This window comes from Emericellopsis cladophorae, assembly GCF_022114955.1.
Source record: "Emericellopsis cladophorae strain MUM 19.33 chromosome Unknown NODE_38_length_223118_cov_118_926449, whole genome shotgun sequence".
Taxonomy (NCBI): Eukaryota; Fungi; Ascomycota; class Sordariomycetes; order Hypocreales; family Bionectriaceae; genus Emericellopsis; species Emericellopsis cladophorae.
Window position 1 is genome coordinate 65,749 of NW_026250963.1, and position 26,353 is coordinate 92,101.

The 26,353-nt window shown below is 54.2% G+C and overlaps 7 protein-coding genes across 7 annotated transcripts; 3 read left to right on the plus strand and 4 right to left on the minus strand.

The window, feature by feature from the left end:
* Positions 1-447: 447 nt before the first annotated feature.
* J7T54_007490 (uncharacterized protein) lies at positions 448-4,270 on the minus strand (the record flags this gene model as incomplete). The annotated part of the gene is made up of 7 exons (XM_051507955.1): positions 448-1,076; positions 1,135-1,403; positions 1,450-1,623; positions 1,679-2,221; positions 2,277-2,348; positions 2,924-3,228; positions 3,287-4,270. The coding sequence occupies 7 exons, from the start codon at positions 4,268-4,270 to the stop codon at positions 448-450; spliced, it is 2,976 nt and encodes a 991-aa protein (XP_051360870.1).
* Positions 4,271-4,508: 238 nt separating this feature from the next.
* On the plus strand, positions 4,509-4,810 carry J7T54_007491 (uncharacterized protein; the record flags this gene model as incomplete). Its single annotated transcript, XM_051507956.1, has 2 exons — positions 4,509-4,511; positions 4,559-4,810. The coding sequence occupies 2 exons, from the start codon at positions 4,509-4,511 to the stop codon at positions 4,808-4,810; spliced, it is 255 nt and encodes an 84-aa protein (XP_051360871.1).
* Positions 4,811-4,841: 31 nt separating this feature from the next.
* J7T54_007492 (uncharacterized protein) lies at positions 4,842-5,855 on the minus strand (the record flags this gene model as incomplete). The annotated part of the gene is made up of 3 exons (XM_051507957.1): positions 4,842-5,404; positions 5,451-5,787; positions 5,832-5,855. 3 exons carry the CDS (start codon positions 5,853-5,855, stop codon positions 4,842-4,844), a joined length of 924 nt encoding a protein of 307 aa, XP_051360872.1.
* A 191-nt stretch (positions 5,856-6,046) lies between these two features.
* J7T54_007493 (uncharacterized protein) lies at positions 6,047-8,701 on the plus strand (the record flags this gene model as incomplete). The annotated part of the gene is made up of 1 exon (XM_051507958.1): positions 6,047-8,701. One exon carries the CDS (start codon positions 6,047-6,049, stop codon positions 8,699-8,701), a length of 2,655 nt encoding a protein of 884 aa, XP_051360873.1.
* A 316-nt stretch (positions 8,702-9,017) lies between these two features.
* Positions 9,018-10,861, minus strand: J7T54_007494 (translation elongation factor EF-1 alpha; the record flags this gene model as incomplete). Its single annotated transcript, XM_051507960.1, has 5 exons — positions 9,018-10,266; positions 10,547-10,565; positions 10,626-10,636; positions 10,687-10,718; positions 10,790-10,861. 5 exons carry the CDS (start codon positions 10,859-10,861, stop codon positions 9,018-9,020), a joined length of 1,383 nt encoding a protein of 460 aa, XP_051360874.1.
* An 8,692-nt stretch (positions 10,862-19,553) lies between these two features.
* J7T54_007495 (uncharacterized protein) lies at positions 19,554-20,613 on the minus strand (the record flags this gene model as incomplete). The annotated part of the gene is made up of 2 exons (XM_051507961.1): positions 19,554-19,678; positions 20,028-20,613. 2 exons carry the CDS (start codon positions 20,611-20,613, stop codon positions 19,554-19,556), a joined length of 711 nt encoding a protein of 236 aa, XP_051360875.1.
* A 3,125-nt stretch (positions 20,614-23,738) lies between these two features.
* On the plus strand, positions 23,739-25,757 carry J7T54_007496 (putative E3 ubiquitin-protein ligase-like protein; the record flags this gene model as incomplete). The annotated part of the gene is made up of 1 exon (XM_051507962.1): positions 23,739-25,757. One exon carries the CDS (start codon positions 23,739-23,741, stop codon positions 25,755-25,757), a length of 2,019 nt encoding a protein of 672 aa, XP_051360876.1.
* Positions 25,758-26,353: the final 596 nt, after the last annotated feature.

Genomic DNA, 26,353 nt, shown 5'->3' on the forward strand with positions numbered 1-26,353 from the left:
GTTGCTTTACCTTTGATACCGACTTGTGGGTTCCGCGATAGCGCGTGTGGGATTTTTTTTTCCATTTATCCGTTGTCTTGTTTTCTTGTGCCGGATACCTTCTGCTGGGCGTTTTTGTCTTCTTTTTTCTTTTTCTGCAGGACCATCACATCAACGAAGCGTAGGACGGGTAGGGCTCATTCTATGCGTGCGTGGCGCACACAAGCATACGCTCATGTCCAAGTGTTTTAGTTCTTCAGGATAGAGTAATGCATCAACTGCTTTCATTCATCGTGCAACGGGTATAGACGGGGAAAAAAAAGTGACACGTCAGTGTTCTCCTGCAGATCAATCCCAATGAGTCGTGCGGCCATCCTCACCGAGGTTGCGCGTGGTGTGCCCACGCAGGGGCCCAGTATGCATGCATGTGTGGCCTGGGACGCCAGAGAGCGTGTGACTATCTGTTAGTCAGGGGCAAGCGCCTCGGCCGTTGGACCATGACATTGTCATGGTCGCCCAGAGGTCGTGGAACACGGGGCCGCTTTGTTGTTGGGGGGTCGTCTGAAGGGCCAGCGGCAGCGGCGGCGGATCCCACATGGGCATGTAGTTGTCAAGGCTACCGTCAAGCATGGGGCAACCACCGAGTGATGCTGTCCCTCTTGCGTCGGCGGCTGCGTGTAGTCTGCGGTTGAACTTGTCGCGCACCATGCGCATGACGACCCGGCTCGCGGACAGCACGTCGTTCTTGGTGCTGGCTTTGTCGCCAACCTCGTCGTCCCGGCAAAAGCTGTCCAGGAACGAGCCTAGCCGTAGAGCGTGCCTGGCGGATGCGTCATCCCAGGATGGGTCGTTTGCCAAGGGGAAGGAGAGCTTGGAGGCGACAATCACGCACACGATAAGACGGGACCAGTCTGGTGCGGTGAAAGCCCGGAAGGATTCATCGGGGAGACTGGCGAGGGTCGCGAGGACCGTGGCGAGAGGCGTTATGATGTCGCTCAGGTTTGGGGGCGAGGAAGGTTTTGGGCTAGGGGGAAAAGTGAGAAAAGGGGCAGCGATGAGGTAGATTTTGGCAAAGAGGTGCGTGAGGAAGACGGGATCTTGTGCGCCTTGCCTTTTAGCGTGGGCACTACGTGTTTGAGCAAAGGGGAAACTGACTCTTTGTGGTTGTTTCGTGTGCGATGGGAAGATTATCGAGTTTTGCTTCGAGTCCTAGCAGCATGAGGTGTTTGTCTGCTTCGGTGTACGCAGACTTGTTGCTGTCCACGTCGATCCTTGGTACGATGATGGACGACAGTCTGACGAGAGCAACGAGGGAACAATTCCCCGGAGCATGGTTGTTTGTCTCGAGCAGAGCACATGCCTTCTCTGTCCAAGTATCGAACGACGCGTAGATCCCCTTGTATCGCTGCCAACCGATGAGGAGCCTTGAAAAGTAAGATGAGAGTTGCCCCCCGATGTAAGCGTACTCACGAGGCAGCAAGATAAGTGTAGCTCAAGTACGCCCTGATACCGGCTTGGAGGCAAAAGTCTTCTGGTTGGTAGAAAACCGGCTCACTGTCTAGTTCCAGATCATGCAGTAGATCGGACGCCATGCGCAGATAGTGATACACCTGCTTGTTCTTCGGTCGTAGGTGGAAGGGGTACCTACGACTCATTGTCAACTTGGGGGAGCAGCATGGGGTAGTTCCGAGAGTCGTACCAAGCACAGTAGATCAAAATGCCCTGAAGAATTTCGAGTGTTCGCTCGCCGCCTGCGACGAACTTGAGGGCAAGGACTTTCCGGAACTCTGAATCGTAGAGGCCATGACCCTGGAGCATGTTGCCCGAGGCTGAGACCGAGGCCAGAATGGCAAGCAAGACAAATGGCTGCCGCGTAGCCATCTCCGCGACGGTGTCTGTTTCTGCCAGGGTGACACACGGGAAGTTGGGCAGCATGTGTGTCCTGAAGATGTCCAGAAGCGAGGAAGCCGAGGCGAGATTGAACTGTGGCTGACCTGTCAGAGACTCCACAGAGTGAGGAGCTGGCGTAGCGGATGAAGAGGGCGGCGAGAGAGGTAGCATGAAGTTTTGCTCTTCCTCGTGCTCTGTGAAGAGGGCCGAGAGAGCTTGCTCGTGGGTCTGTGCGAGGGACGAGAAGGAGTCATCTTGCTCTTCTGGCGCGGAGACGGCAAAGTCAATGGTGAATGTCTGCGCTTGCGTCGAGCTTGGCCCCGATTCTTGGGCTGGGCCGGCTTCTGGTGAACTATCAGTGATGAGCTTGACGATGCAGTACTTCAAGGGGATGCGCGCGCACGTACCTCTTACTGCGCTTGGGACGGCGCGTCCGCGGTCCGGTCCTCGCAACACACTCTCGCTTCGACTCGAGGCATCTTGTGACTGTCAGTTCAGCTCGCCTGCTCCGGATGGATGGGTGCTGACTTTCTACACACGCCTGGCTGCTCACTGGGTTGACACCGTATTTTGGTGGCGCGACAGGCGACACAGGCATGCTGTACGCGCCGCCGCGACGGATTGTCACGAGGTTCATCCATCAGGTCCATTCTGTAGAAAGATCTGCGAGATGGAGTTTGAGGGAATGCGTTTACTTTGTGAGTGATAGAGGTAAGTAAGCACGTACATGTACGCCAGATACACAAGTGGGGACGGCGGATGGACTCGAGCCCAAGTGCCGAAGAGGCTCGGATGTAACGACAAGTCGTGAAAATGACACCAAGGCGACGTATAATATAGTCAAACGGTCATCAGACGCGCCAAGACGCAGGTGAAGCGTTCAAGCGCTTTTCGCCAAAGTCCCAGTCATTGTCAATTATGGCTCTGCCAACCAAATGCCGTCTGTCTATCACGAAATTCCAAGTCCCTCGAGCATCAGCTCTATATCCCAACGCCATAAACGAACCACCTGTACGCCTTGTGCTCACGTTACCCCCAGCCATAGTCCCTTTACGTAAACGTGATATCCGCGCCCACCTTCACCCCCGTCAAAGTCATCTCGACGACCTTGTGCAACGGCGAGACCAGATCCTGTATCCTGTCCACCTCCATCTCCGCGCCGTGCACGCTCCTGCGGTGCCGTGGCAGGTGGCGCGCCGCGCAGGTGAGCGTGCAGTAGACAGTAGCCTCTTTCTTATCCAGACATTCGTTACACATCTTGGCACTCTCGGGGCCGCCCTGCTCGCTTGTTTCCGGATCGGTGAAGAAGACGCAGCTCTCCCCGGCGTGGCAGAGGTGCGCTTCGGTCTCGTGGTCGAGCTGATCCTCACGTTAGTCCCGTGGGCGCGACAAGAGAAGGATAAAAGCCATCACTCACTCGTCCTTTGTCGTCGCACGCTTGCGAGCAGTACACCGTCAAATCGCCTGCACCCCCCAGTTGCACCATTGTCATGCAAAGCGCACATGGCCAGTACACGTCAGGGTCGACTTGCTGACCGCACGCCCGACACGGTGGCAGGTGGTCCAGCTTCTCCTCGACGCTCGACTTTTGAGCCCCCTGGGTTTGGTTCTTAGCCTTGGCTCTGTCCCGCTCAAACGTCGTCTTGGCCCTCCGCAGCTCGTCAAGTCGCTTCTTGTGCTCTTCTCGCTTCGTCTGCGTGCTCCTGTCGTCCTTGTTGGCGGCGATAATCTTGCCAATGACATCCTCCAACTTGACGCTGAGTTCGCCCTCGTACATGTCCAAGTACTCCCGGGCATGCGGGAGGGTCTCACCCGTGGCCTGGTCCTTGAAGAACTGCTGGATGTAGAGCTCCTTCAGCGCCTTCTCGTCTCCCCTGCGGCCCTGGTACTTCTCCACAAACCCGTCAATCTCGTCCGACCAGTGCTCCGGCATGCCCACCGCCTCGCCCACGGCCCTCACCAGCTCGTCGCGCGTGGTGTCTGGGTCATTCAGAAGATCCCTGACCTGCTTATCCTTACCGGTGCGTGCGACGGCCAAGAACTCGGGATGCCTGCGCAGAACCCAACGATACCACGCCTCCTTCTCCGACGCAATGTTCACGTCAATGTCGCTGAGCTTGGCCTTGCCCGCCTTGGCTTCGCTGATGACCGTATCGAGCCCGGGGATGACCATGCTGCGCTCCGAGAACCACTCGCGACCGCCTGTGCTGTCCTTGTATCGCGCATACAGGCGGTCGAGTACCTTGGGAAAGCATAGCGAGCATTCGCTGACGTGGCGCGCCTCGTGGTTTGCGCCACATTCGGTTTTGATGGCGGTGACATCCGCGACGAGGTGGGCGCGCTGTTCACGAGCTGTCATGAGCTCGGTCCATTGCTCAGGCAGCGCTGCGATGGGAGCCATGATCTAGTTTTCAGCTCATATTGCAGTGGTGGACGGATATGAAAGAGCCTCTTTTTCCGAGCGAGTGACACGGAATTTGAATTGAATATAATGTCATGTGAGAGATGGTTGAACTGATTGACTTGGCTTGACTTGACTTCGGCGCTCTGGACCCACCCGAAGATCTTCCGCCCAACAACTTTGCACGGCGCTTTGCGAACGAACAATCATCACCACGCAAACACCTGCGCATTTCGAAATGGTATGTACGCATATGGCTCCGACCCTGCGCAATGCTAACATGAGCAGGCCGACAAACTCCGCAACCAGCAGGAACTCGAGCGCCTCCAGGCCAAGTACGTGGGCACCGGCCACCCCGACACCACGAGCTGGGAATGGCGCACCAACATTCAGCGCGACACGTACTCGTCCATTGTCGGCCACCGGCCGTTGCTATCCTACATTGCTCTTGCGGAAAACGAGCCCGTCTCAAAAGTCCGCGCACAGCTGATACGGAAGATGATTCAGCCCTGCGGACCGCCACCGCCACGAGAAGAGTAGGGCTTGATGGAGGGGGGATACTATCGGTTCTTCAGTCCTTGTCATCTACGACGACCGATTGATCTGCTATCTGCGTCGCGTCGCCCTGCTCATCCTCGGCATCGGCTTGCGGCCGGTCCTTGACCCTCAGACTTGCCTTCATCTTCTTCTCCAACTCGGGGGTCATGTCGCCGTATACCTCACGCACCATGCCATGCACACCATCCAGACCAATCTCTTCCTTGGCACGTGTTCCGATGTGCCATGTCACAACATTCTCGCCGTCCTGGCCGACCGGCGGTCGGTCCACCCTTCTCACTACGTAGCCCTGGCGCTCCATCTTCTTGAGAACCATCTCGGTCTTTTCGCTGGAAACGTTGCGCTCCGAGTTGAGACGCTCCAGGAAACGCTTGAGCTTCTGGTCGGAGAGCTCGCCTCCGCTGAGCCAGATGGTCGACACAATCAGTGTGTAGAATGCTACATACGTCGCTTCGTCTTCCATACCTGGTGCTCGGGATGGTGCAACGATTGCTACAGTCCGGTACGCCGTGGGCAACACTGACACCAGGATATAGGAGCCGCTACCGGTCTTGGGTTGTGCGTTGGAAGCCATGGCTAGATGGGTTAGTCACGCCCATCTATAGCAATAGATCCGCAATACCTTTTCGCTTCTCGTGCAATGTCATCTTCTCTCTCACTGGTAATTCCCGTAGTTCCATGCCCCAAACAAGGCGTAGTTGCTGCTGTGTCAATGCGAATATCCTCTTGAATGATCGACCCTGGGTACCAAGGACCTTTTCCTTGATGCCGTCACGTCGGATCGGTGTGCGTGAGTACTCGCAGGATATGGCATAGCGAACCAGCTTCTTGGCTAGTTGATCGTCTGCGGTCTGCGCGTCGCCATTTGCCATTTGGTCCGAGTCGGCGCCCTCATCGTCAGAGTCGTAGCGTGGGCGTCGCTGCGTGGGCTGAGTTTCGTCATCGTCGGACTCCTCGCGCTGCGGTTGTCAGTAGAGTTCAAATGAAACGGCGTATCGCATACTGCACGTCTCCTACCAGAAGGCATTTTGGATTTGATTGCGAATGTAGTGAATCGACTTTGGATGCGAGTCTTCGCCTGCTGGTCGAGCACGCGTTGAGACGCGCCTTCCTACTGACGGGGCTTATCGATAAGCGTCGCATCCCAAAAATTCAGGGCGCATTGCTCGACCTTGTAGCCAACTGCAACATCATCTGCAACGCTCTGAACTATTCCCCATGCTGTCACGTTCAATATGCGTGAAGCGCATATGTCGATCTTGCTGTGCCGGCATAGCACAGCGACAGATACACCGCCACCTGGCTCCAGGTGACCTGTCAAGACGATGGAACAGCAGCGACGCCTTCGAAGCGCTGCTGAACGCCAGGCGCGAAGAGCAGGCACCCAAAACGACGCGACGCAAAGGGAAGAAGCACGTCTTCGCAGATACAGCATCGGGATGGGAGCTGGCAGAGGAGGAAGCGACAGGCACCGCTGAGACCCCTGAAGCCCTCTCGCCTGGGTCAACAGAAACGCCCACGAACGCACCCGAGCTCCCCGTGGCGCAATCTTCAGAAAAGCTCGACAAGAGACCTCCCGAACCGTCGAGACCGCCGATTTCATGGGACCCCCTCTCCAAGCACCGCTCTCACGTGTCGAAAGGCGCGAAGAACCTGTACCGGACAAAATACCTACATCAAGAATCCATGGGCCTGAAGGCATTGGGGGAGGATCTCAGTGCGATCATCATGAACAATCCCGACACACTACGACGGCCTTTCGAACCAATCGTCATGCCGAAAGACGCCCCTGAAGAGCCCCTCGACTGGGATCAGCTTCTCGAAGATGAGACGCCAGCTGATGCGGACGCCGAGGACATTTCGCGAAACATCGAAGCCATGCGACCCCGGCACTCGCCTGTTCTGTCTACTAGAGAGTACGACGCTCTTTCGAAAAAGGTCAACGATGCGTTCTTGTCCGAGCAGCTAGTGCGATATATTACTCCACGCAAGGAGTCGATGACAGATTTCGGAAGCATCAACGTTTCGTTTCCTTGGATGAAGTCTCTCAGTCGTTGGACGCCCATGGGCGACCGAACCACGAGTCAGTCACCTAAGCGAAGACTTGTCCACGATATCATGACCAAGTTATGGGGACTTCAGCGCCAAGAAGAAGTGGACAAGTTGGGATCATGCCTAGTGGAGCTAAAGCCAGAGGCATACAGCCTCATCACGCACCCTACACTGGGAGTCACCGATATTCTGCGGGTGAATACGCTGGAAGCGGGCGAAGGGCTGACGGCGCAGTCCGGCAGCATTCGTTTAATGGCTCGTAAGTCCTCGGTGCGAGCCGTGCTATCAGTGATAGATCAAGCCATCAGCTCCCGCAAGTCTCGAAAGATCCCCATTCAACATATTCGGAGGGGTCTTCTCGGAAGCGACGTGCTCAACGAGCTGAGTCGCATCACGAAAACCAAGATTGTACACGATGCTTCTGCCAAGGAAATCGAAGTTACCTGGCTCGATATGGAGGAGAATGCGTCTGGCGTCGAGGACCGCGCTGATCTGGTAGCACGTCTTCTTCAAAGTCCCAGCGCCTTTGCTGGGGAGGAACAAGTGGTTTCTCGGCGGTTTAGGGTGCATGCAGACAAAATGGCAGATGTCGGCAAGTTTGTGCCGCACTCTCAAGGCCGTAGTCTTGCGTGGAGGGATCGCATGCGTTCTTGGTCTCGCCTTGTCCTGCCCACTGCCGTGTCGGACAAGAAGCGCTTCTTGAAGCTAGACGAGCGGATTGAGCTACCGGCACCCATGGTTAAGGACTCTGAGGACGGCGCCACAAACAAGATGTCTGCAACTTTTGGTCACATTATACATTCTGAGGAGGGCGAGGCAAGAAAAAAGGACGACAGAAGGCGGAGGGCGCTGGCGCCCGTCGTGCCACATCCTGCCGCTTTCAGCAGTGTCGAGGGCTCCGGGGAACCTACATCGAGCTCGGCTGTGGTGATCACCTTGGCTGGTCAGCCAGGCACGCATGCGCCAGACCTTCGGTTGACCTTGCCCGACGGCAACATTGAGCAGGCCACTCTGAAGTGTATCCAGCCATGGTTCCTGAAAGATGTCATGATTCCAGACGATGTAGTCGACTTACGATTGGTGCAGCAGCGCGAATTCGAAATCGACGTGTCTGAACAGGCTGCCCTGCAGAAATTCTTGCAAGCCTCGAATTCTGAGCAACTCCTGGCTCCCTCCACGACGTCCATCATTCTCCCACAGCGTCTGGCCCCGAAAGCGACCGCCGAGCACGCGACACCATATACGCTTTCCTCGATCGAATCTGTTCACACAGTATCTCTCGCGTGGAAGTCACATATCTTGCAGTACACGTCATCAACGTCAGCATTCAACGGCGAGAAGCAGGAGCTCAGTATCATTGCAGATGTAGGGGAGGTCAGAGCCGAATTCGAGGAATCGAGCAAGGCGTGGCTGTCGTTGTTGGACCAAGCTGTCAGTGGCAAGTTCTGGGACTGGAACAACGGCAGCGACCATGTCAAAGAGCTGCCGGAGGAGGGCGGAGAGGAATGGAACGAGTGGCTCCAGAGTGAAATGGCTCGTGATAACGGGACGAGCGAATACGAAATCGACGGTGCGGCAGAGACGGACGACGTGCCTTTGGAAACACTGGCGGATGAGGAGGGAATGGCTGTCATCGAAGAAGCTGTGTCAGAACATCAGTCACTGGGTGAGACGAGCAAGCTCGTGATGCCCAGCGATGATGTGGCGACGTCAGGAAATGATGCTTTGGAAAGGGGACAGAAGTTGAGCGAGGAGGTCGAGGAAGCTTTGCAGCTGCATCAGCTGATGCAAGGAGGGCAGGAAGGTGCGGCGTCGAAGTAGGAGCGCCACTGTATGAAGGAGCATGTACCACCACTAGATGCGGCATTGCGCAGAAGGAGGGCGACGACGACACAGCGACAAGCTACTAGGCATTGTATAATCAAGACACATCAGTGTGACAGAGACATCAATTATGTGACAAAGGGAATTCATTTTGACCTCTACTCTAGAGTATCTTTTGCTCCCAGCACACGATGAGCGCGACACCGGTATAACCCAGCCATCATTTCCTCATTATGTGCCCCCAAAACGTTAAAATTCATTTCGTCGTAGAGCAAGTGATGTTCTTTTTCGGGACAAGGTTGTCTCAACACACTTATTTCTTGGAGGCCTTGGCAGCGGACTTGGTGACCTTACCGGCACCAGCAGCGGCCTTCTCGACGGACTTGATGACACCGACGGCGACGGTCTGGCGCATGTCACGGACGGCGAAGCGGCCCAGAGGGGGGTAGTCAGTGAAAGCCTCAACACACATGGGCTTGGAGGGGATCATCTTGACGATGGCAGAGTCACCAGACTTGATGAACTTGGGGGCCTCCTCAGTCGACTTGCCGGTACGGCGGTCAATCTTCTCCTTGAGCTCAGCGAACTTGCAGGCAATGTGGGCGGTGTGGCAGTCGAGGACGGGAGCGTAACCGGCACCAACCTGACCAGGGTGGTTGAGAACGATGACCTGGGCATCGAAAGAGGCGGCACCCATGGCGGGGTCGTTCTTGGAGTCGGAGGCGACGTTGCCACGGCGAATGTCCTTGACGGACACGTTCTTGACGTTGAAACCAACGTTGTCACCGGGGAGACCCTCAGTGAGCTGCTCGTGGTGCATCTCGACGGACTTGACTTCAGTGGTGACACCAGCGGGGGCGAAGGTGACGACCATGCCGGGCTTCAGGGTACCAGTCTCGATACGGCCGACGGGAACCGTGCCAATACCACCGATCTTGTACACATCCTGGAGGGGAAGGCGGAGGGGCTTGTCGGAGGGACGCTTGGGGGGCTCGATGGCGTCAATGGCCTCGAGGAGGGTCTTGCCACTGGACTTGCCGGCCTTGGTCTCCTTCTCCCAACCCTTGTACCAGGGGCAGTTGGTGGAGGCAGCCAACATGTTGTCACCGTTGAAGCCGGAGATGGGGACGAACGGGACGGTCTTGGGGTTGTAGCCGACCTTCTTGATGAAGGTGGAGGTCTCCTTGACGATCTCAAGGTAACGAGCCTCAGCCCACTTGGCCGTGTCCATCTTGTTGATAGCAACGATGATCTGGCGGACACCAAGGGTGTAGGCGAGCAGGGCGTGCTCACGGGTCTGGCCATCCTTGGAGATACCAGCCTCGAACTCACCAGTACCGGCAGCGATAATCAGGATACCGCAGTCGGCCTGGGAAGTACCAGTGATCATGTTCTTGATGAAATCACGGTGACCGGGAGCGTCAATGACAGTGACGTGGTACTTGGGAGTCTCGAACTTCCAGAGGGCAATATCAATGGTGATACCACGCTCACGCTCGGCCTTCAGCTTGTCCAGAACCCAGGCATACTTGAAACTTCCTTTACCCAACTCGGCTGCCTCCCTGGAATTTTTGATTAGCGATTATTCAAGACGCTGCGGTCAGAATGAAAGAAATAGTGCGTTGGTGGTAGATTCGTGGTGTTGAAGGCATCGTGTCCCAAAGAGGCAATTGGTGCGAGACCCGGCATTGGCCGGCGATGCCGGTGCGCACGGAGGGAAGGAGCCCCAGGTGGCATCGACAGCCGACGACAAGATCAACGACAAAGCGCCGATAATTGATGAAATTGAATGGAAAAGGTTTGGAAGGTGGAAGGCATGCTTGATGGTGCGGGAACACTTACTTCTCGAACTTCTCAATGGCTGTTGGAGAAACCTAGCGTCAGTCATATAATTCTCACGGATCATCGCCAGGATGCTCACTTCGCTTGTCACTAGATAAAAGGTCAGCAAAGCTCGTTCAATAGGGCTCAGATCGGCTCACATTCCGCCGCACTGGTAGATCAGGTGACCAGTCTATTGTCGAGTTAGTTGTGATGTTTTTGAAGGCGTCGCCGTGGTGTGACGGCCGCGAGAGCGCAACGTACGGTGGTCGACTTTCCGGAGTCGACGTGGCCGATGACCACGACGTTGATGTGAGTCTTCTCGTCCTTGCCCATGATTGCGGTGTTAAATTGTTGATAGGTTGGTTTGTTCGCAAATCTGTGGTGAAAAGTCAGCACGAGGCCGGTGGTGGTCGATCGTAGACGGAGGAGGGGCAAATCAACAAGCGTCGACCAACCAAGGTGATGCTCGCGATGACGCTGGCCTCGTCGAGGACGATGAAGGATAGACGTACGTGTCGCAGATGTGATAGCTTGTATCTTCGGTATGCGGGACAAAGAGAGGAAAAATCAAGAAGAAGGGCGCGGAGGGAGAGGAAGAGTTTTTATTCAGTGTTAGGTGGGGTGGCGCGACATATGCGTTCAACCACCCAAAGTGAGGGGCAGCCCCCCCACCAGCAAAACGCCGGTAGGAGGATCTTTGTTAGGGTCTGTTGGCCCCGGCTGCATGCTTAGCTGTGCAGAGATTTTTTTGCGCTCCACTAGATTTTTTCTAGGCTGATGCTATTGATTGGACCTTGTGAGATCGTTCTGAGGTGTCGCTGAGTTGAGTCTCTGTCGTTGCTGGGTCGTCGTCAGGAGCGGGAGCTCCGAGTGACGATACAAGACGGATCTGCGCGCCCAGCAGGCGTCAGTTGTCGTAAGTCACGATTTATTGCACATCGCATTCAACAGAATGCCGTGAACATGAGTGAAGCCAGCCCTCGTGAATGACCATGCCTCGGTGACCTGAGCATCGATATTCAGGACCGACATCTCCAGTTTAAGATAACACGCCGCCCACCATCCCGCCAGCCAGCCTGACGTCGCACCCCTCGTGCTCGCAACAACTCATACTCCATAGACATCACATCACGCATCTGGGCCAAAAAATTCACCATCCACCACCGCCCTTTGTCTCAATGCTGTTACCGCCCAGAACATTAGGGACTAGAGCTTCCCTTCCACCTAGCGCATCGAGGCTCGTAGGGACAGCCAATGGCAGGTCTTGTCGCCCCTCCAACAGGATCACATGTGGGGCACTCGTAGGGAAAAATTGATTTGGGCACTGATTGTTGCGACACATTCACGAGAACTGGAACCCAATCCAACTCTGTCCGGCAGATGCACCACGCAAAGATATGACTCACAGCAACGGGCTGAGCGTGCCTCAGGCGGTTGCAGACAGCGTCCACCTGTCATCAGTCAGTAGGTGTTGGATCAGGTCGCTGAGGCCGCCATTAATCACTGGACCGATAGTAGTTGCCCCTCCAAGGCTCCAATGCCCCTCAACCCCTCCATGCATCGAGCGGCCCGCCGCAAAACGTCATGCTCCGCACTGTTGCCACATTTGAAATCGTGTCCTTGGGCAGCAGGCAGCTTTGGTGGCTGTCGAATTGCTCAAGCACCAGATTTTGCTGGCTGTGATGGAAGATGGCAAGTGCTTTGCTCAGCTATAGTAGACTTATTACTAGCCTATTCCTTTGCGAAACTTCTGCCGCTATGTATGAAACAGGCTCTAGTGATGCGCCTCAGGGAGCGATGTTGAAGCACTGGTGCAGGCTTTATCAACCGTTGCGGTCACCAGCAGCCATTTTTGACCGTAGTATTGGTGCACGAAATACAATTGCTAGCAGAAAATCTAGAAATTCTGCAGTCTCTCCAGATTGCGTGTTCAATCGTTCTGTTTCGCACAAAAGACGGTACGTACGTTCGATGGTAGCGAGATGTAGGGTAAGTTTGCTGCAAGTCACGTACGTCAACCGGACCGGAGCCGACGTGTCGGCTCCGGTCTGACCCCCTTGGACCTTCCCTGACACAGTTCACAAAAAGTCGACACCTGCGCGTGCGCGCCTGCCTCCCTGGTACTTATGCAGTTGTCTACCCTGGCTTGCCTGCTAAATGGATAGTCCGAATCGACGTCAAAAACCCCCACCTAGAGTACCAGACACGGCGCCAATGAGCAACTGTGCCCGCCGCCTGTCTCACAACATCACCTTGGCAAAAAAGTTTCGCTTGAAAGTGGCCTTGAATTTTGATTGGACTACTGTTGTATGAGAAACCGCAGCGGGACAGTGAGCTTGTCCATGACCTCCCTCGCATTGGATGGTGCGTGCCCACAGGGCTTCTGTGTAATCAGAATGTGGGGTCCTTGACGACGTCGATGTTGGAGTTTGATTGCTTCCTGTCCTGGCTGTGTGAACCACGGAAGAAGATACATACTATTGTTACGATCAACCCGAAAGTACCAGGTAAACTCCAGGAGCTGGCTAACGCCTGTGTGTTCACATGTATGTTGTTCTATTACCACTATTTCTTTCAAATAGAGGTGGGAATTAGCATCGACGCTTTATTCTCCTCACGTAGGAAGTGCACTTCCTCTTATAACGCATATTAAGACTTTCGTATATAGCAAGAGATTATAATAAAGTATAAGAAATATCAATCCCTAGGATAGATGTTATATTGGGTAAAGATAACTATAGAGAATTACCTCAGCGACTCCAAGTATTAACTAGCTACTGAGACTAAATATTGAACTCATAGACAGCCTAGTAACTCGAAGTATTAACTTGCTAAAACGATTGAATATTGAAGTCATAGACAGCCTAGGACTATTGACTCAAAACATGATAATGACAAAATAAAAATCTAACTATCTTGTCTCATGTTTAATTACAAGTGAACTATGTCGATGAAAAGGTTCCCGTTTCGCAGTCCGCTCTTCTACATGCCCATGTACACTGCATGATCTTATATCGAGAATCTCACACCGCAACGGTTGATATTAGGTCCAGCCCTTTATCCATGAGGCTGCTACGATTGCGCATTGACGCACCTGGACTGTTGAAGTTCTTAGGCCCAACCACGCCCCGTCGGGTCCTCCATTACGGTGCCTGTTGCGATGGTTTGGCAGCTCACAACAACAGCCCAGAATTGAGCTAAAACCGAACGTAGAAAAAGAAAGATTCTTTCTGCTCGAGTCCGGCTAATTCTAGGATCACGAAGACCAGATGAGTAAGGTGGGCGTCCTGAAAGGCGCCGCGGAGGATGGAGTGTCGAAAGGATAGTTTCAGAAATTGTAAAGATATACATCATACCATGGCGCGAATGAATCATTCTAACTGCTGGTAACAAACGTAAGATTCAAGCTCTAGACCACCGTACTCACTCGACAGAGTCGCCAACGCTGGTGTGTTTTGCGTGGGCAATATCCTTGTCAGGGGTGGTGCCAATATAGAGCAATGATTATAGCCTATGCGTATGATAATTCTGGAGGGTGTCGTAGTAATGTGTTGCACAATGTGCAGCGCGATCACTCAGGAGATCGTCGGCCTCAAGTTGGATGATGTCCAGCTTAATGAAGCATTGCCATGGGCAGCCCCTGAAATTTCTGACTTCATGGCCGGCGATCGTAGTCCAGAAAAGCTGCCCAAAATGGCCATTGTCAAAGACACCATCATGCGTGCCTGTAGCCAAGCGTTACTGTCATTCCTTCGGGATCAAGAAGTTGTCATTGATGATAAACAACATGCGGACAATTTCCAAAGGCCCCGTTCCCAAGAGAAATACCTCTGGCACCACAGCTGAGGTTTACGCAAGTGTCCATCAGAAGCCCGACACCTTTGAGCATCAGGATGGGACTGGACCTCCATGAGATGTATCTGCAAGGCCAGTGGCAACCATCGCCTCGCCGTCTATGGGCCCCGGAGTACAACGTGGCAATTCCAAGCGACCACATCATACGGTACTCACGGGTCGCTGGCCTGCAGACTTTCTTTTCTTCAACAGGCACAGTCATGGGTCATCTAACTACTGTCCAATGTCCGAGCCTCAAAAACGCTCGAGGACAAGCTCTCCTACGCCGTATGTTGCCATGCGCATGGCCTCCCCTTGCGAGGTTCCCTAGCTGGCCGCAAGCACCGCGTAAAGCTCTTGATCAAGGGGGTTCCGTTTTCGCCCATAGCTACCGTTGCCGTAAGCTCCGCGTTTGCAAAAGCCTTGTTCGAGACAAGAGAGGTTCGTTGGAAGTTCGTTTGATTCAACAAGGACGTCTTTGCTTCCATCGACAATCTCCTTTGACTCCAAGACAGAGGACATGGAGGCTTTCAAGCTGAAACACGATGAACTCAATGACCCTGCTCCTTTTGGCAAGCCCCCGGGCGGCCTGCTTTGCACGAAGACACAACCTTGATCTCAACCGCCGGACAGTCGAGAGGGGGGGGGGAGGGGGGGGGGGAGACTGTAGGTGTGCTGTTGGTTCAAATGAATACTCGCAACCACATCTGTTTCTGTTATTCTTGTGCGTCAGTTTGCGCTGCATGTTTTCTTTTCGATACATCATTTTTAGAGTCAACAAGCGGCGGTCATATGTTCAGTCGGTGGCCGTGACCCGTCCATAAATCTCCTGCTGGGTTTACTGGGGACCTCGGTCGGAAGATGCGTATACTGAGTCCAGATCTAAGCCACTAGTTGACATTCACCATCGCCAACGTCAAACTGTTCACGTCCAAGATCCAACCAAAGCATGCCATTGTGAGTTCTGACAGCATTTCGGGACCGTAGCAGTGCATTCAAATACCACACGAGAAAGACTAGTCGCGAGACAGAGCGGGTATATTCTACATGGAAGAGGATGGAGGTCGAGTATGGAGACCGATGAGGTGAATGAAAGTCGAGGGTTTGGATCCAGGGGCGGATCTAGGGACTTGATATTCAGTCACTACCGTAAAGTAAGTAGAACGTCACGCAACACAGGGCACGAATGTAGTTCGACTTATAGACTGATTCTTCAAGGAATGCTTCCGCGCCGAGTGAAAAACACGTTCAAGCTCTGTCATTACTGTCCGGTGAGATGGCTCAGTATTTCAACGATGGTTGATACATTAATTCGCCGAGGATACATGTATCTGAATATTATGGTAGGTGTTGTTGCTTATAATAATCTGGATTCATGGGTATTACTATAGGCGTGTCCTTGAAGCGACCAGCATGCACATGCCAACAATGTCGTGCTGACAACCGAGACCGTAAGCTTTCTAAAGCACATCCAATTGCCTGTGGTTTTGATCAAAGTGGCGAAGTGTCATCGCAACTTTCAACGGATCCGAGGCATGGTCACAGTCAGTGAAATGGGAGCGTTGATGCGCGTGTTAGAACTTAGGACTCACGTGTAGGGAAGACTGGTCGTCTGGCAAGTTGCGTCCTACGAAGCGCTGGGGGGCCGAGGAACCGCAGACTGTAAACATCAGACTAAGCGACACAACCTATAGGCCCATGTATTAATTGTATCGTGGAGTGGACAAGCCGTTCTGACTGGTCGTGACACACGCACATGCAAAAATTCAATCACTACCTTGTGTTGTAAGAAGATGGCGCAATACCCATACATCAGAGAGACTAAAAATTCTCAAAGGTGTCCTAGACATAGCGCTGGAGGAAAATCTCTAGTGGTAAAGACAATACCCTTTGTATGATACGAGACATTATACTATAGTACATAGGCATGGGTACTACAATAGGGATAAGTAAATAAAATTCCTAAAGTAGTAATTTCTTTTTTTTTCTTACCCCGCGACTACAAAATTAGTGCTATTATCAAATTGTACACTACTCTCACCTCATAATTTTCAAACAGCGTTAAATGAGATCATTTTATGTTTTATTTAAGAGGCCGTGGGGACGAGCCGACCAATTGTTCTACAGAGTACTTGTAGACATAGCCTATTCTTCCCTTGCCTGCGTGAGTCTTTGACTAATGTTTGCACGAACTGCAATGCCTATGAATATCGAATTAGAGAGGTATCAACATCACGAGCATGTCACTTCACGGGTCGCTGCAAACGGTTTCAAGAGAGCAAACGTTCGAATACGTGTGATGCCAACACTGCCAGTTCCGATTGCGACCATACATCATTCTGAACGCAAACCTCCAAGACTCGATAACCGCGCCTCTGCACTGGCTTGTCCCACAAGCATCACCATTATGGCAATTTATTCTGACTGCTGATTTTCACTGACCAGTACATCATCACTTCTGCCATTCCAAGGAGCACGATCCAAGCCCGGGGTTCCCGGTTCAGCCTGCTCATCTCGCTCATTATCGGGCCTCGATATCTTGGACGGGACCACCGTCCCTGATGCCAGTGAATTCTGCCTGGCTCTTGATCGAACCAAGGCCGTTTTCCATCCACGTTTGTCCCTCTGGAAGTCGCGATATGCCGACGCAGAAAGGGCGGTTTTGCGCTGAGACAGCTCTACGGACTCGGATGCTGGAAAGATGGAGTTGCGTGCCGGCAAAGAGGAGCGGACATAGAGCGCAAAGAACCTCTGTCCTTCCTCAAAGTCATGTACAGGACTTCGCATCAAATAATTGCCAACACGCACCGGGGAACAAGGCGCAACTATGCGCTGCTTTTTGTACCAGAGGCGAATCTGGTCACAGTCGCCAGGACCATTTCGGTACCTCACCATGGCGACCAGGTTGCAGTACGCATAATTGGTACGTTCCATAGCATCGCGCCCATTTTGCTGCACGAAGGACCCATTGTAGCGTTTGATGCTCTGGATGTCGCAGATGGCAATCGGCTCATAGCAACCTGTTTGTTGGGAACCTGCTCGACCCGCTACCGGTGTACAGTAGAACAACTTATCGCGCGGGGAGGCACTGGACGGTGGCCCTGCTGTCTCGTTCCGCGATCAATGCAAGATAGCCTTGTTAACACAAGGCAATATATTGAGTTCCATGATGCACGCGAAAAGTCTCCCCCACGAGACACTCGTGGTTTTCTGGCATCATGATATTCACACCGCAGTCGAGCATGAAATGGGCTTTTGCGCATTGCTCCGACGCCATGCCCTGCATCCAGGAGCGAATCCCAGAAACATAACAGTGTTCACCATATCTGCACAACCCACAATCCCCCCAAGCTTGGGTGCGCTAGTCAAATTGCTTCAACCGCGCTGCTACCCAGTCAAGCGGCTGAATTCAAACTTCCTGTCGTCATCGCCAACCGCCCAGACCTTGACCGCAGTCCCAGTGGGAGGGATGCGGGCTCTCCTCGAGTCAGTGGCCGATAAAGCCGCGGAGACTTTGAGAAGGGAGAAAAGAGTCGCCATTTGATGTCTTGGCGCGGTGGAGGAGACTTTGATGAGCCTCGTCCTCGACAAAGAAGCATGTGGGACGGCTGTGGCTGCCCTATGCCTGCCAAAGTGTGAAGAATATCTCTGGGGGCTAGAAAGGCAGCCACTTCATCCTGAACTCAGACAACTAGCATACTTTGTTCACTGGACGCTATCAATTGCTTGGCAATTTGTCAGGACTTGGTTCGATGATTATCATGCCATGGGTGGACGAATGCTCGTTCAGAGATGAATCATTTCACTGCATCATGTTCATGGGAAAATGGTCCAAGTCGGACCGAGATCAAGTGCTCGCAATCGCACAAGACCACGCGCAAATGACACCCACCTTGGGAGTCATGGTGTACGGCGACTACGCATACATCCAGCAATGCCAGCACCTCGGTTTCAACATCGGGAGCTGAAGGAATGGGTTTTCTTGCTCGTGATGCTAGTTTCCAGGAACCAAGTCATGCCAATCGTGGCAGAAGCTCTCAAGGCAACCTGGCATGTCGAGTATCCCGTACGCTTACTTGAAGGTATGGGGTGTATCGACCTGGTGGGTTGGCCGGTGCCTGGATATACATTGCCCGCCAACAGAAGCAATCTGCCTAAGATGCTGCGCATACTGAAGTATGACATACAAATTGCTGCCTTTTTGATTGACAATGCGAATTGCAGTCTGCAGTCAAAGCGTGCCGCAGTGGGACTGGCTGTCCTCGATTCACTCAGATCTCAGGGTCAAGAGCTCATCCGCACAGAACATACCGCGTCAGCCATGGAAAAATCCGGCACGAGTTCTCTTGGTACATCGAAGCATTGGATGTATGAAATGGGGCATTATTGTGACCTACCAAGTTACTTGATGACGCGAGGATCTTTCTGGGTACACTTATGTGTACTGCAAGTGTGGCTCAAAATGGGTGCGCCTGTGGGATCGGATGCTGAGAGCTCTCAAAAGACAGCTTCGTTTGCATCTGCCGGCACCCAAATGCTAGAATCCACGAGTGTGATGGCCATGCTCGGGGCTTTGTACAAAGTAATGGTGCTCCAGACGGAGGACGCTCAAGACATCCTTCGACTTGATGCCAACGAGTGTCAAGACATCGAGACGGCCATGTTGCGCAGCAATCTTGGCCGACTGGTTTGGATCCGTCTAACCAATGTACACGATACCACCCATAATGCCCCCAGGTTTCAATTGGATGCCCGAGACTTGAGCTCTTCTATCTCGGGAGCCACGACTGCCGTGATAGACGATGAATCGGGTATTGGCTTGACCCATGTCCTGAACGCAGAGCATGACCTAGATAGGTCTTTTCTCATGCTCGTGGATAGTTATAGGCTTCAAGGCACATATCATGTTGTGGGCCGGAACATCATACCTGGGTTGAGCTTAGTTGCTCTGGAAGAGTCTTTGGGCGAGAGCCTACTCGCCAAGGTTCGATCTGCTTGAGAGAAGATTCGGCTGTGATTGGAGTGTCATGCAGATGATATAGAAGGATTCTCAATGAACTACTAGAATGAACTACAGTGTCCTGGCATAATGAGAAGCACATTTATATTAAAATCACCATGTCATGTAGTCTAAAGTTGCGGAGTATCGGACAGTCATTTCACATTACTTTTCCTTGGGCAAGCCTCAATACTACTCCTGCACGCTCCAGGTGCTAACCATGTCCAGCTTCAGATACCCACGAGCCTGCATGTCCAACAACTCCGTTCCGATGTACCCATCGTCCTCCTGGTTCTTGCGGATGGCATTTCCGACAACTTCACACAGTGAAACCCCCAAGAGTAGAAAGGTGTTTGTGTCGTACCAGTCCAACAGAGCCAACCATGCAGCCTCAGCAGATCTTCCTGGTAGACCGTCATAGACCAACCAGGGTCGTTGTACGGGTTGGGAGGAAACGGAACCGTGAATTCCAGTTGCGAGTTCCAGAGTTCCAATAGGAATCTGATCGAGGCAGACGTTCCAAAGGTATTCTCTTCCCGCTGAGTCTGCCCTCAACCGTCCCCGCCACCTCTCTCCAGATTGTTCGTAGCAGGGATGACCCCAGATTGGGAGTGCTCCTTGAGCTTGTCTTGCTCGCTGTGCTCGACGATGTGGCAGTCGCCTTACCTTGCCCACTTCTCTGGGCGCTCGAGCCCGCGGCAGCAGTGTTTGGAGGGATGGGGCTCTGAGGGACAGTACCGCTCATGCCTTGGTTTAACGACGTCTGTGACGTCTTGGCTGAGTGGCTCGAAGCACCAGGCTGGGTTTCGCTGCCCAATGTCGGCGAGACGGGACTCTCCTGTTTGATTGATCGCAATGGGCTCCTGGGATCCTTCGCCCTTCGAGGTGGTTTCCTCTTCTCGAACCACAAATTGAATGTAGGATCGAGTGGTGGCTGGGAAAACTTGGGCTGTTTCGCATTGAGCTTCGAAAAGCCAATTCCCAGCTTGTTGCACATGTCCTCAAGAAGCAGAAACTCGACCGGAGGTCTTCCAGGCTTGAAGCAGCGATTGTTCCAGAGATACTGGAACACGTCCGGTTGCGAGCGACTCCTGAGAGCGCCAAGGTCGCCATCAGATGACTTTGCTGAGCGAATCAACGCCAGAAGTTGACCAGAGAGCTCCTTGTCTAGCCACTCTGTTTCTGAAGGCTCGCTACGTGTAGTGGCCGACTGTGAACCCTTTAAAGGGCCTGGGTCATTGTTGCGCTCCATGATGGTGTCGCGCTGCTCTTGATGTTCTTTTCTCAAGAACAATCGCGAGCTTTGAAGATTGCGGGAAAAAGAACTTTCCAAGTTGAGCCACTTTCGAAGACCACCATGACACTCGAGAGCACTGACTGGGCCCTGGCATGCGTTGCCCCAAGTTCAGATGATCCGGTCACTCTGTGAATTTGGGCCTTGGTGCCTGACGTCTCACGCCGCAGGCCACAGTCCGGGTCGAAGAGCGTCAAAGAGTATAGAGAACATTGCGTCAATGCACCATGTGAATACACATGCATTTGAATGGACATTTTGAATCATGTCGCAAAATCGATGTATCAGCTTTCACAAACACGCACCCGTGCCGAGTGCTGAACCCGGCCAGTGTACATCTCACACATGTATTAATCTTGTGATCCAAATATTTAATCGTATACTGTGAAAGAAATGCGCTGGCTTGGTGTTTTTTGAGCCGTCTAGTATGGGGTGGGTACGTGAACCTCTTGGTTTTCTGATTGTCCTTGGTTTTTTGAGCCGATTAGCACACGTGTGCACCCCTTGGTTTCCGTTTCTTGCTCTGTATAGTATTTCACCTTGTGTTACACCCACCCTTCTTGTGATTGTACATCACCTAGGTATCATTTTCCTCCGTAAGAGCACGTTGGCCCGCCCCTGTGGTCTTGGGTTAGTGTGTTGTTTCCCACGGCAATGCCTAGTCCCGTTTGAGATTTCATTTTGCTTTTCCACTTTAGAGCAGCCGGTTGCACATCTGACTCAACACAGGAAAGCGACGCGAAAGCGAATGACAAAAAGTAGATAGCGATACGCCGATCAATATCCAGGGCGACTCGGACGCCACCATTTACTGGCCGCGACTTCTCATGTTTGGTGAGCTGTGGTGGGGGTGCCTTGTGACTGTGTGCCATGCCAATATTGCCTTTCACTTACTACAGAGGTGTTAACTTAATGCCAAGACGAATCACCCCCAAGATTGGTCTATAATAGCAAACACATAAATACGACGAAAACCGACGAGCGTACACCACCCACTGTAGCAGCGCGCCGCATTGAGTCCATATTATGCGCGTGAAACGCTGTTAAATTTGCTGTACTTGTGTCGCTATTATTGGTAATAGAGTCCAATCAACAAGATTCCAAATTCGATGATTGTTCCCGCAACTATACCTTAGCAATGATCCGTAAATTATTAGCTTGATTTATGTCCGGTTGAAGATGGTGAAAACCGCAGACATCAGGCCCAATATCGAATCAAAGCTATTGGCCAACAACTGTTAGTATTGTTCCCTGATGACGAGAGCTGTCCTTTTGAAGATATAGTGCGACTCCCTCAACTATAGTAAAAAGCGGCCGGTATGAACCCCAATATTCGACCAAAGCTGTTAGTCAACACTGGGCGATATATGTATGCTTCTGTTCAATATCTAATCACAGCTGCTAGTTAACACTTGTTGGTATGCGTTCGTCCCCGTATCCCAAGTGCCCTATGTGCTGCCGCCTTCCCACAATCGAGGACAAGAGTCGGTAAGATCGCTTTAACTGCGCAGTCCTCTCGTATCACGTACACATGCCATGGAAAGGTGTTGCTGTGCCCTCGGCCTCCCCTTGATCGATCCGTTGAGCCTCGCATACTCTCCGTGCTTGCTGCAAAGACGCAATTCTGCGCTCGTGCCGCCCCGGCTAGTCACAGAGCCGACCAGGCGCAAATGGCAAAAGCCAACCAACATGACCCCTTGCGTGCATCTGAGCACGGATCTGGCAGGTCCGCCCGCTTGGACTGGACGGCCGGCTAGACTAGCGTCGCAAGCAACATGATCGCGGGTGCAGGGGACCATGCAGCGCAGCAGTGGTTCATGTGAGGACGATCTCCAGTGGGAGGGCCACTATTATTGGGCCAGGTAGATGTGCTGTGAAAGTCCGAGAGACAAGTGTTGGGATCCAGCTGCGACCGTAAGGACGCTCGTCAGCAAACGAGGCGCATCATTTGTGGAACTCGTCATGAATGGTCCGAGAGCGGTGGTTCGTGAGATCGTGACGAAAGCTCGAAATCAGTCCACGGCAGGGATGGGGGAAGACCGTGCGTCGCACCGTTCGAGAGTGGGCCGTGATGGAGGCGGCGCTTTCGGGAATCGGGAACAGCCCTTGCTCGAATGCGCACTTGTTGGTCGTCAGTATCCGTGCAGATGGCTCATGCGAGGGAGCGCAGAACTGTTCTCCATGTCTTGCGTGCGGCTCAAAAATCCCGTGTTGCTCAACATTCCATTGTTTCTTGTTTCTCATCTTCGGGCACTGGAGGGCCCTTGCCGGGCCTTGACTGTCTACGCACGGTAGGTAGGCTAGAGCGGCGCTATCTCGCGGGCCGCTGGGGCACAGTGCGGCTTGTGACCTGCCATTTCCATCGTCTCCATCCAGTCGCTACTGCCGCTGCTTCAGCGCTTCACGGCCAAGTCAAATCAAACCGCACAATCTTGCGGCTTGCCTAACGAATGCACGGTCGGCACAAACAAACCTGCTGGCGCCGACTCTCGACGATACACAACCGTTTCGCCCACACACGATCGGGCGGGGGCCCGCCTCAAGGGGTGGTGCCATGGTGGCTTGGGAGCCAAGTCAGCCAACTCATCACGCAACCCTGTCCGCCAGCACCTCCACGTCGACTGGGTGGATCTCCGAGTCCAGCCAGCATGATTGATTGCTTGCTTCTCGCCCAGGATATCTGCCCGATATACGTATCGTGCCATCCATGTCGTCCGCTGCCCACTGCCGGGCGGGACCATACAGTGCATCCCATCTTCAAGCAAACACGCCGCAGCCGTCCGTCGGTCGATACGGAAGTGCTTCCTTACTTACGATCGAGTCGGATCCATCTTTGGTTCTCGAGGCTTGCTTCCCTTACGCGCGCCCCTCCCGACACCCCATTAAAGACGCCCGTTGACTCAGTCACTCAACCTCGGAACGACACAGACTGGCTGACTTTCGAGAGTCACTGTCTCACACAATCCGCTCGCTTCCACTCTCGCTCTCCTGAGCCCTCGCCCAAGTCCCAACACGACACCCGTCTTCGAAAAACCATGCGCGAGCCTGGACTCCAAACCTGACAGCCGCCGAGGGACAACACCATGGTAACGCTGGCCACACCACAGCTTATGGCTGAAATGCCCGAGCTGAGCGACGCCGCGTACTACAACCAAGTCCTGCGCCTGCCGATCGAAAAGTCCGAAGACCACATTGACGACGAGCTGGTGGCCCGCGCGCAGGCCCTGGGCATCACAACCACCCTGTCCAGCCCGGCCGACAAGCGCTACACATCGAGCGCAGAGTCCGCCTCGTCCACCGCGCCGACATACCATGCACGGACATTCTCGACAGGGTCGAGCGACTCGACGGGCACCGCCCTCACAGAGCGGTCGTCACTATCGAAACCAGACACGATCCTGGCGCCCGAGCGCAACGAAACAGCGCGACGCACCCTCAACTTTGCGCACTACGACAAGTACCTCGCCCAACTGGGCAACAACCTCGACCAGCCCAAGTTCCGCAAGCAAGCGGTGGTGGACACCTCATCCAAGTCCCTCTTCAGCGTATCCACAAAGCGCAGCCTGGCGAGCGTCAAGTCAAACATTAAGAACCGCATGCGGTGGCGGCGCCGGTCGACACAGCCCTTTACGCCGCAGCTGTCCTGCGTGTGCTGCCGGGATGACTTTCAGCACACAAGCAAGGCGCCAGCCCTGCATACCCTGCCCTGCGGCCACACCTACTGCGCGCACTGCCTGCGGGTGATGGTCAGCCAGGCCGCGCACGAGGAGGACAAGTTCCCCCCGCGGTGCTGCACGCAGCCGATACCGGGCGCCATTGTCAAGGCCATTTTGACGCGCGACAACCAGCAGGCGTTTCTGAAAGCCGTCGTCCTCTTCTCGACGCCGTGGGAGGCACGCGTCTTCTGCCCCAAACCGGACTGCGGCGAGTTCATCCCACCACGGCACAAGGTCGATCCGAAGCGGCCCTTTGACGTGACCTGCCGCCAGTGCCGGACGCGGGTCTGCGTCATGTGCAAGCGAGACGCGCACCCGGTGGGCAAGACGTGCCCGGAGGACTATGAGCTCGAAAAGGTGTTGGAGATGGCGGAGCAGTCCAAGTGGATGCGGTGCTACAAGTGCCGGAACCTGGTGGAGCTCGCGCACGGGTGCACGCATATGACGTGCCGGTGCAAGGCGCAGTTCTGCTACATCTGCGGCGGTGTCTGGGATGCCACGCTGGGCTGTCCCAACGTCTGCAGCGGCGAGGAGGAGCTGGAGAGGCGGCGGGCGGAGGAGGAGGAGCGGTCGGCGGAGTTAGAGGCTGAGAAGATGGCCAGGGAAGCCGCCTCGGCGCAGCAGGTCGTGGAGCGAGAGGAGGCGGCGGAGAGGACCAGGGGGGATGCCGCCTGGCAAAGACTCCAAGAGTCGCAAGCGTGTGAGCAGCGCCGGTTCATCGAGTTTGCGTCGAGGACGACGGCCAGCATACGGAAGCGGCACGAAGAGCGGCGGTGCGCCCTCCACGAGAAGCGCGGGGCCGAGGAGGAGAAGATGCGGGACCGGCACGGCAAGACGGCGGCCCACCTCGAGGACCGGCAGGTGGCGGCGGAGATGGAGCTGCGGGCGTCACTGGAGCAGAGCGAGCGCAGCGTGCGGATCCGTCTGAAGCACATGGAGGCGTACTGCGATGGACTCGGACGCAACCCCAGCGCGCAGATGCCACACCGGACGGTGACGGAGCGGGACCTGCGGGAGCTGGGGCAGCAGTACAACCTACGCGACAACCTGGAGCGGCTGCACCAGTCCAAGATCAACGTGATGCGGGACCGGCAGGCGAAGCGGATGGAGGAGCTGCAGGAGCGGCAGCAGGCAGAGCTGGAGAAGCTGGGGGCGAAGCTCCAGGAGGAAGTGGAGGATGTGGCGGCGCAGTGCGCGCACGAGATGGATGCCGTGACAGCGCTGTTCGACGCGCGCAGAGCACGGCTGCAGAAGAGGTGGGATCTGGCCGCTGAGGTGCTCTGCAAGGAGCTGACGGAAAGGGATGGCCAGCGGTACGCGCAGCTGCCTACGCCCTCGTGGCCAGCGGAGGCGGACGAGGAGGGGCTCGGGACGCCCACGGGATGATGTGGACGACGATTTGGACGCGACGTTTCCTACTGTATACGGTTGAGCATGCATACCCTCTTGTTTGTCGAGCTATTGTCGTGGTGGAAATACCCACGGGTTGGAGGCCAGCACATGGACATGGAGTTTGTTTTACATGGCGGTGGTTGGTTGCCTGGTAGGATAGAAGTGATGGTTATTGAGTTAATGTACCCAGGTATGATTTGTTAATTATACTTCATTGGCGAATAATGAATGAATGGTCGTCTACGTCTACCTTTGCAAGTGATGTCTGCCGAGCCGTCGGGTCTAATCATAGAGCTCTCTGCTGAAGATGGCGGTAGTCGGGAGTTCGATGGCTTCTTGCGTGAAGAAGGACCAATACCTTTTACAAGTGATCTCTGAATAATTCATCATTCATCAGACCTCTGAGTTCCAAGTTCTGAGTTCTGGCTGCCCGAATGGCGAATGGCCGTAGACGTAAGGTAGTAGGTCGCATGCCGGCCAGGGTCCCTGGCCCTGGTAGGGGTGTGTGCCTGCCCTCACTTTTCGACGCTGGACGCGACGCCGCTGCGCCTCAAGGTCGAGTCGACCTTTGAAGCGAGCTCCTCTCTTCA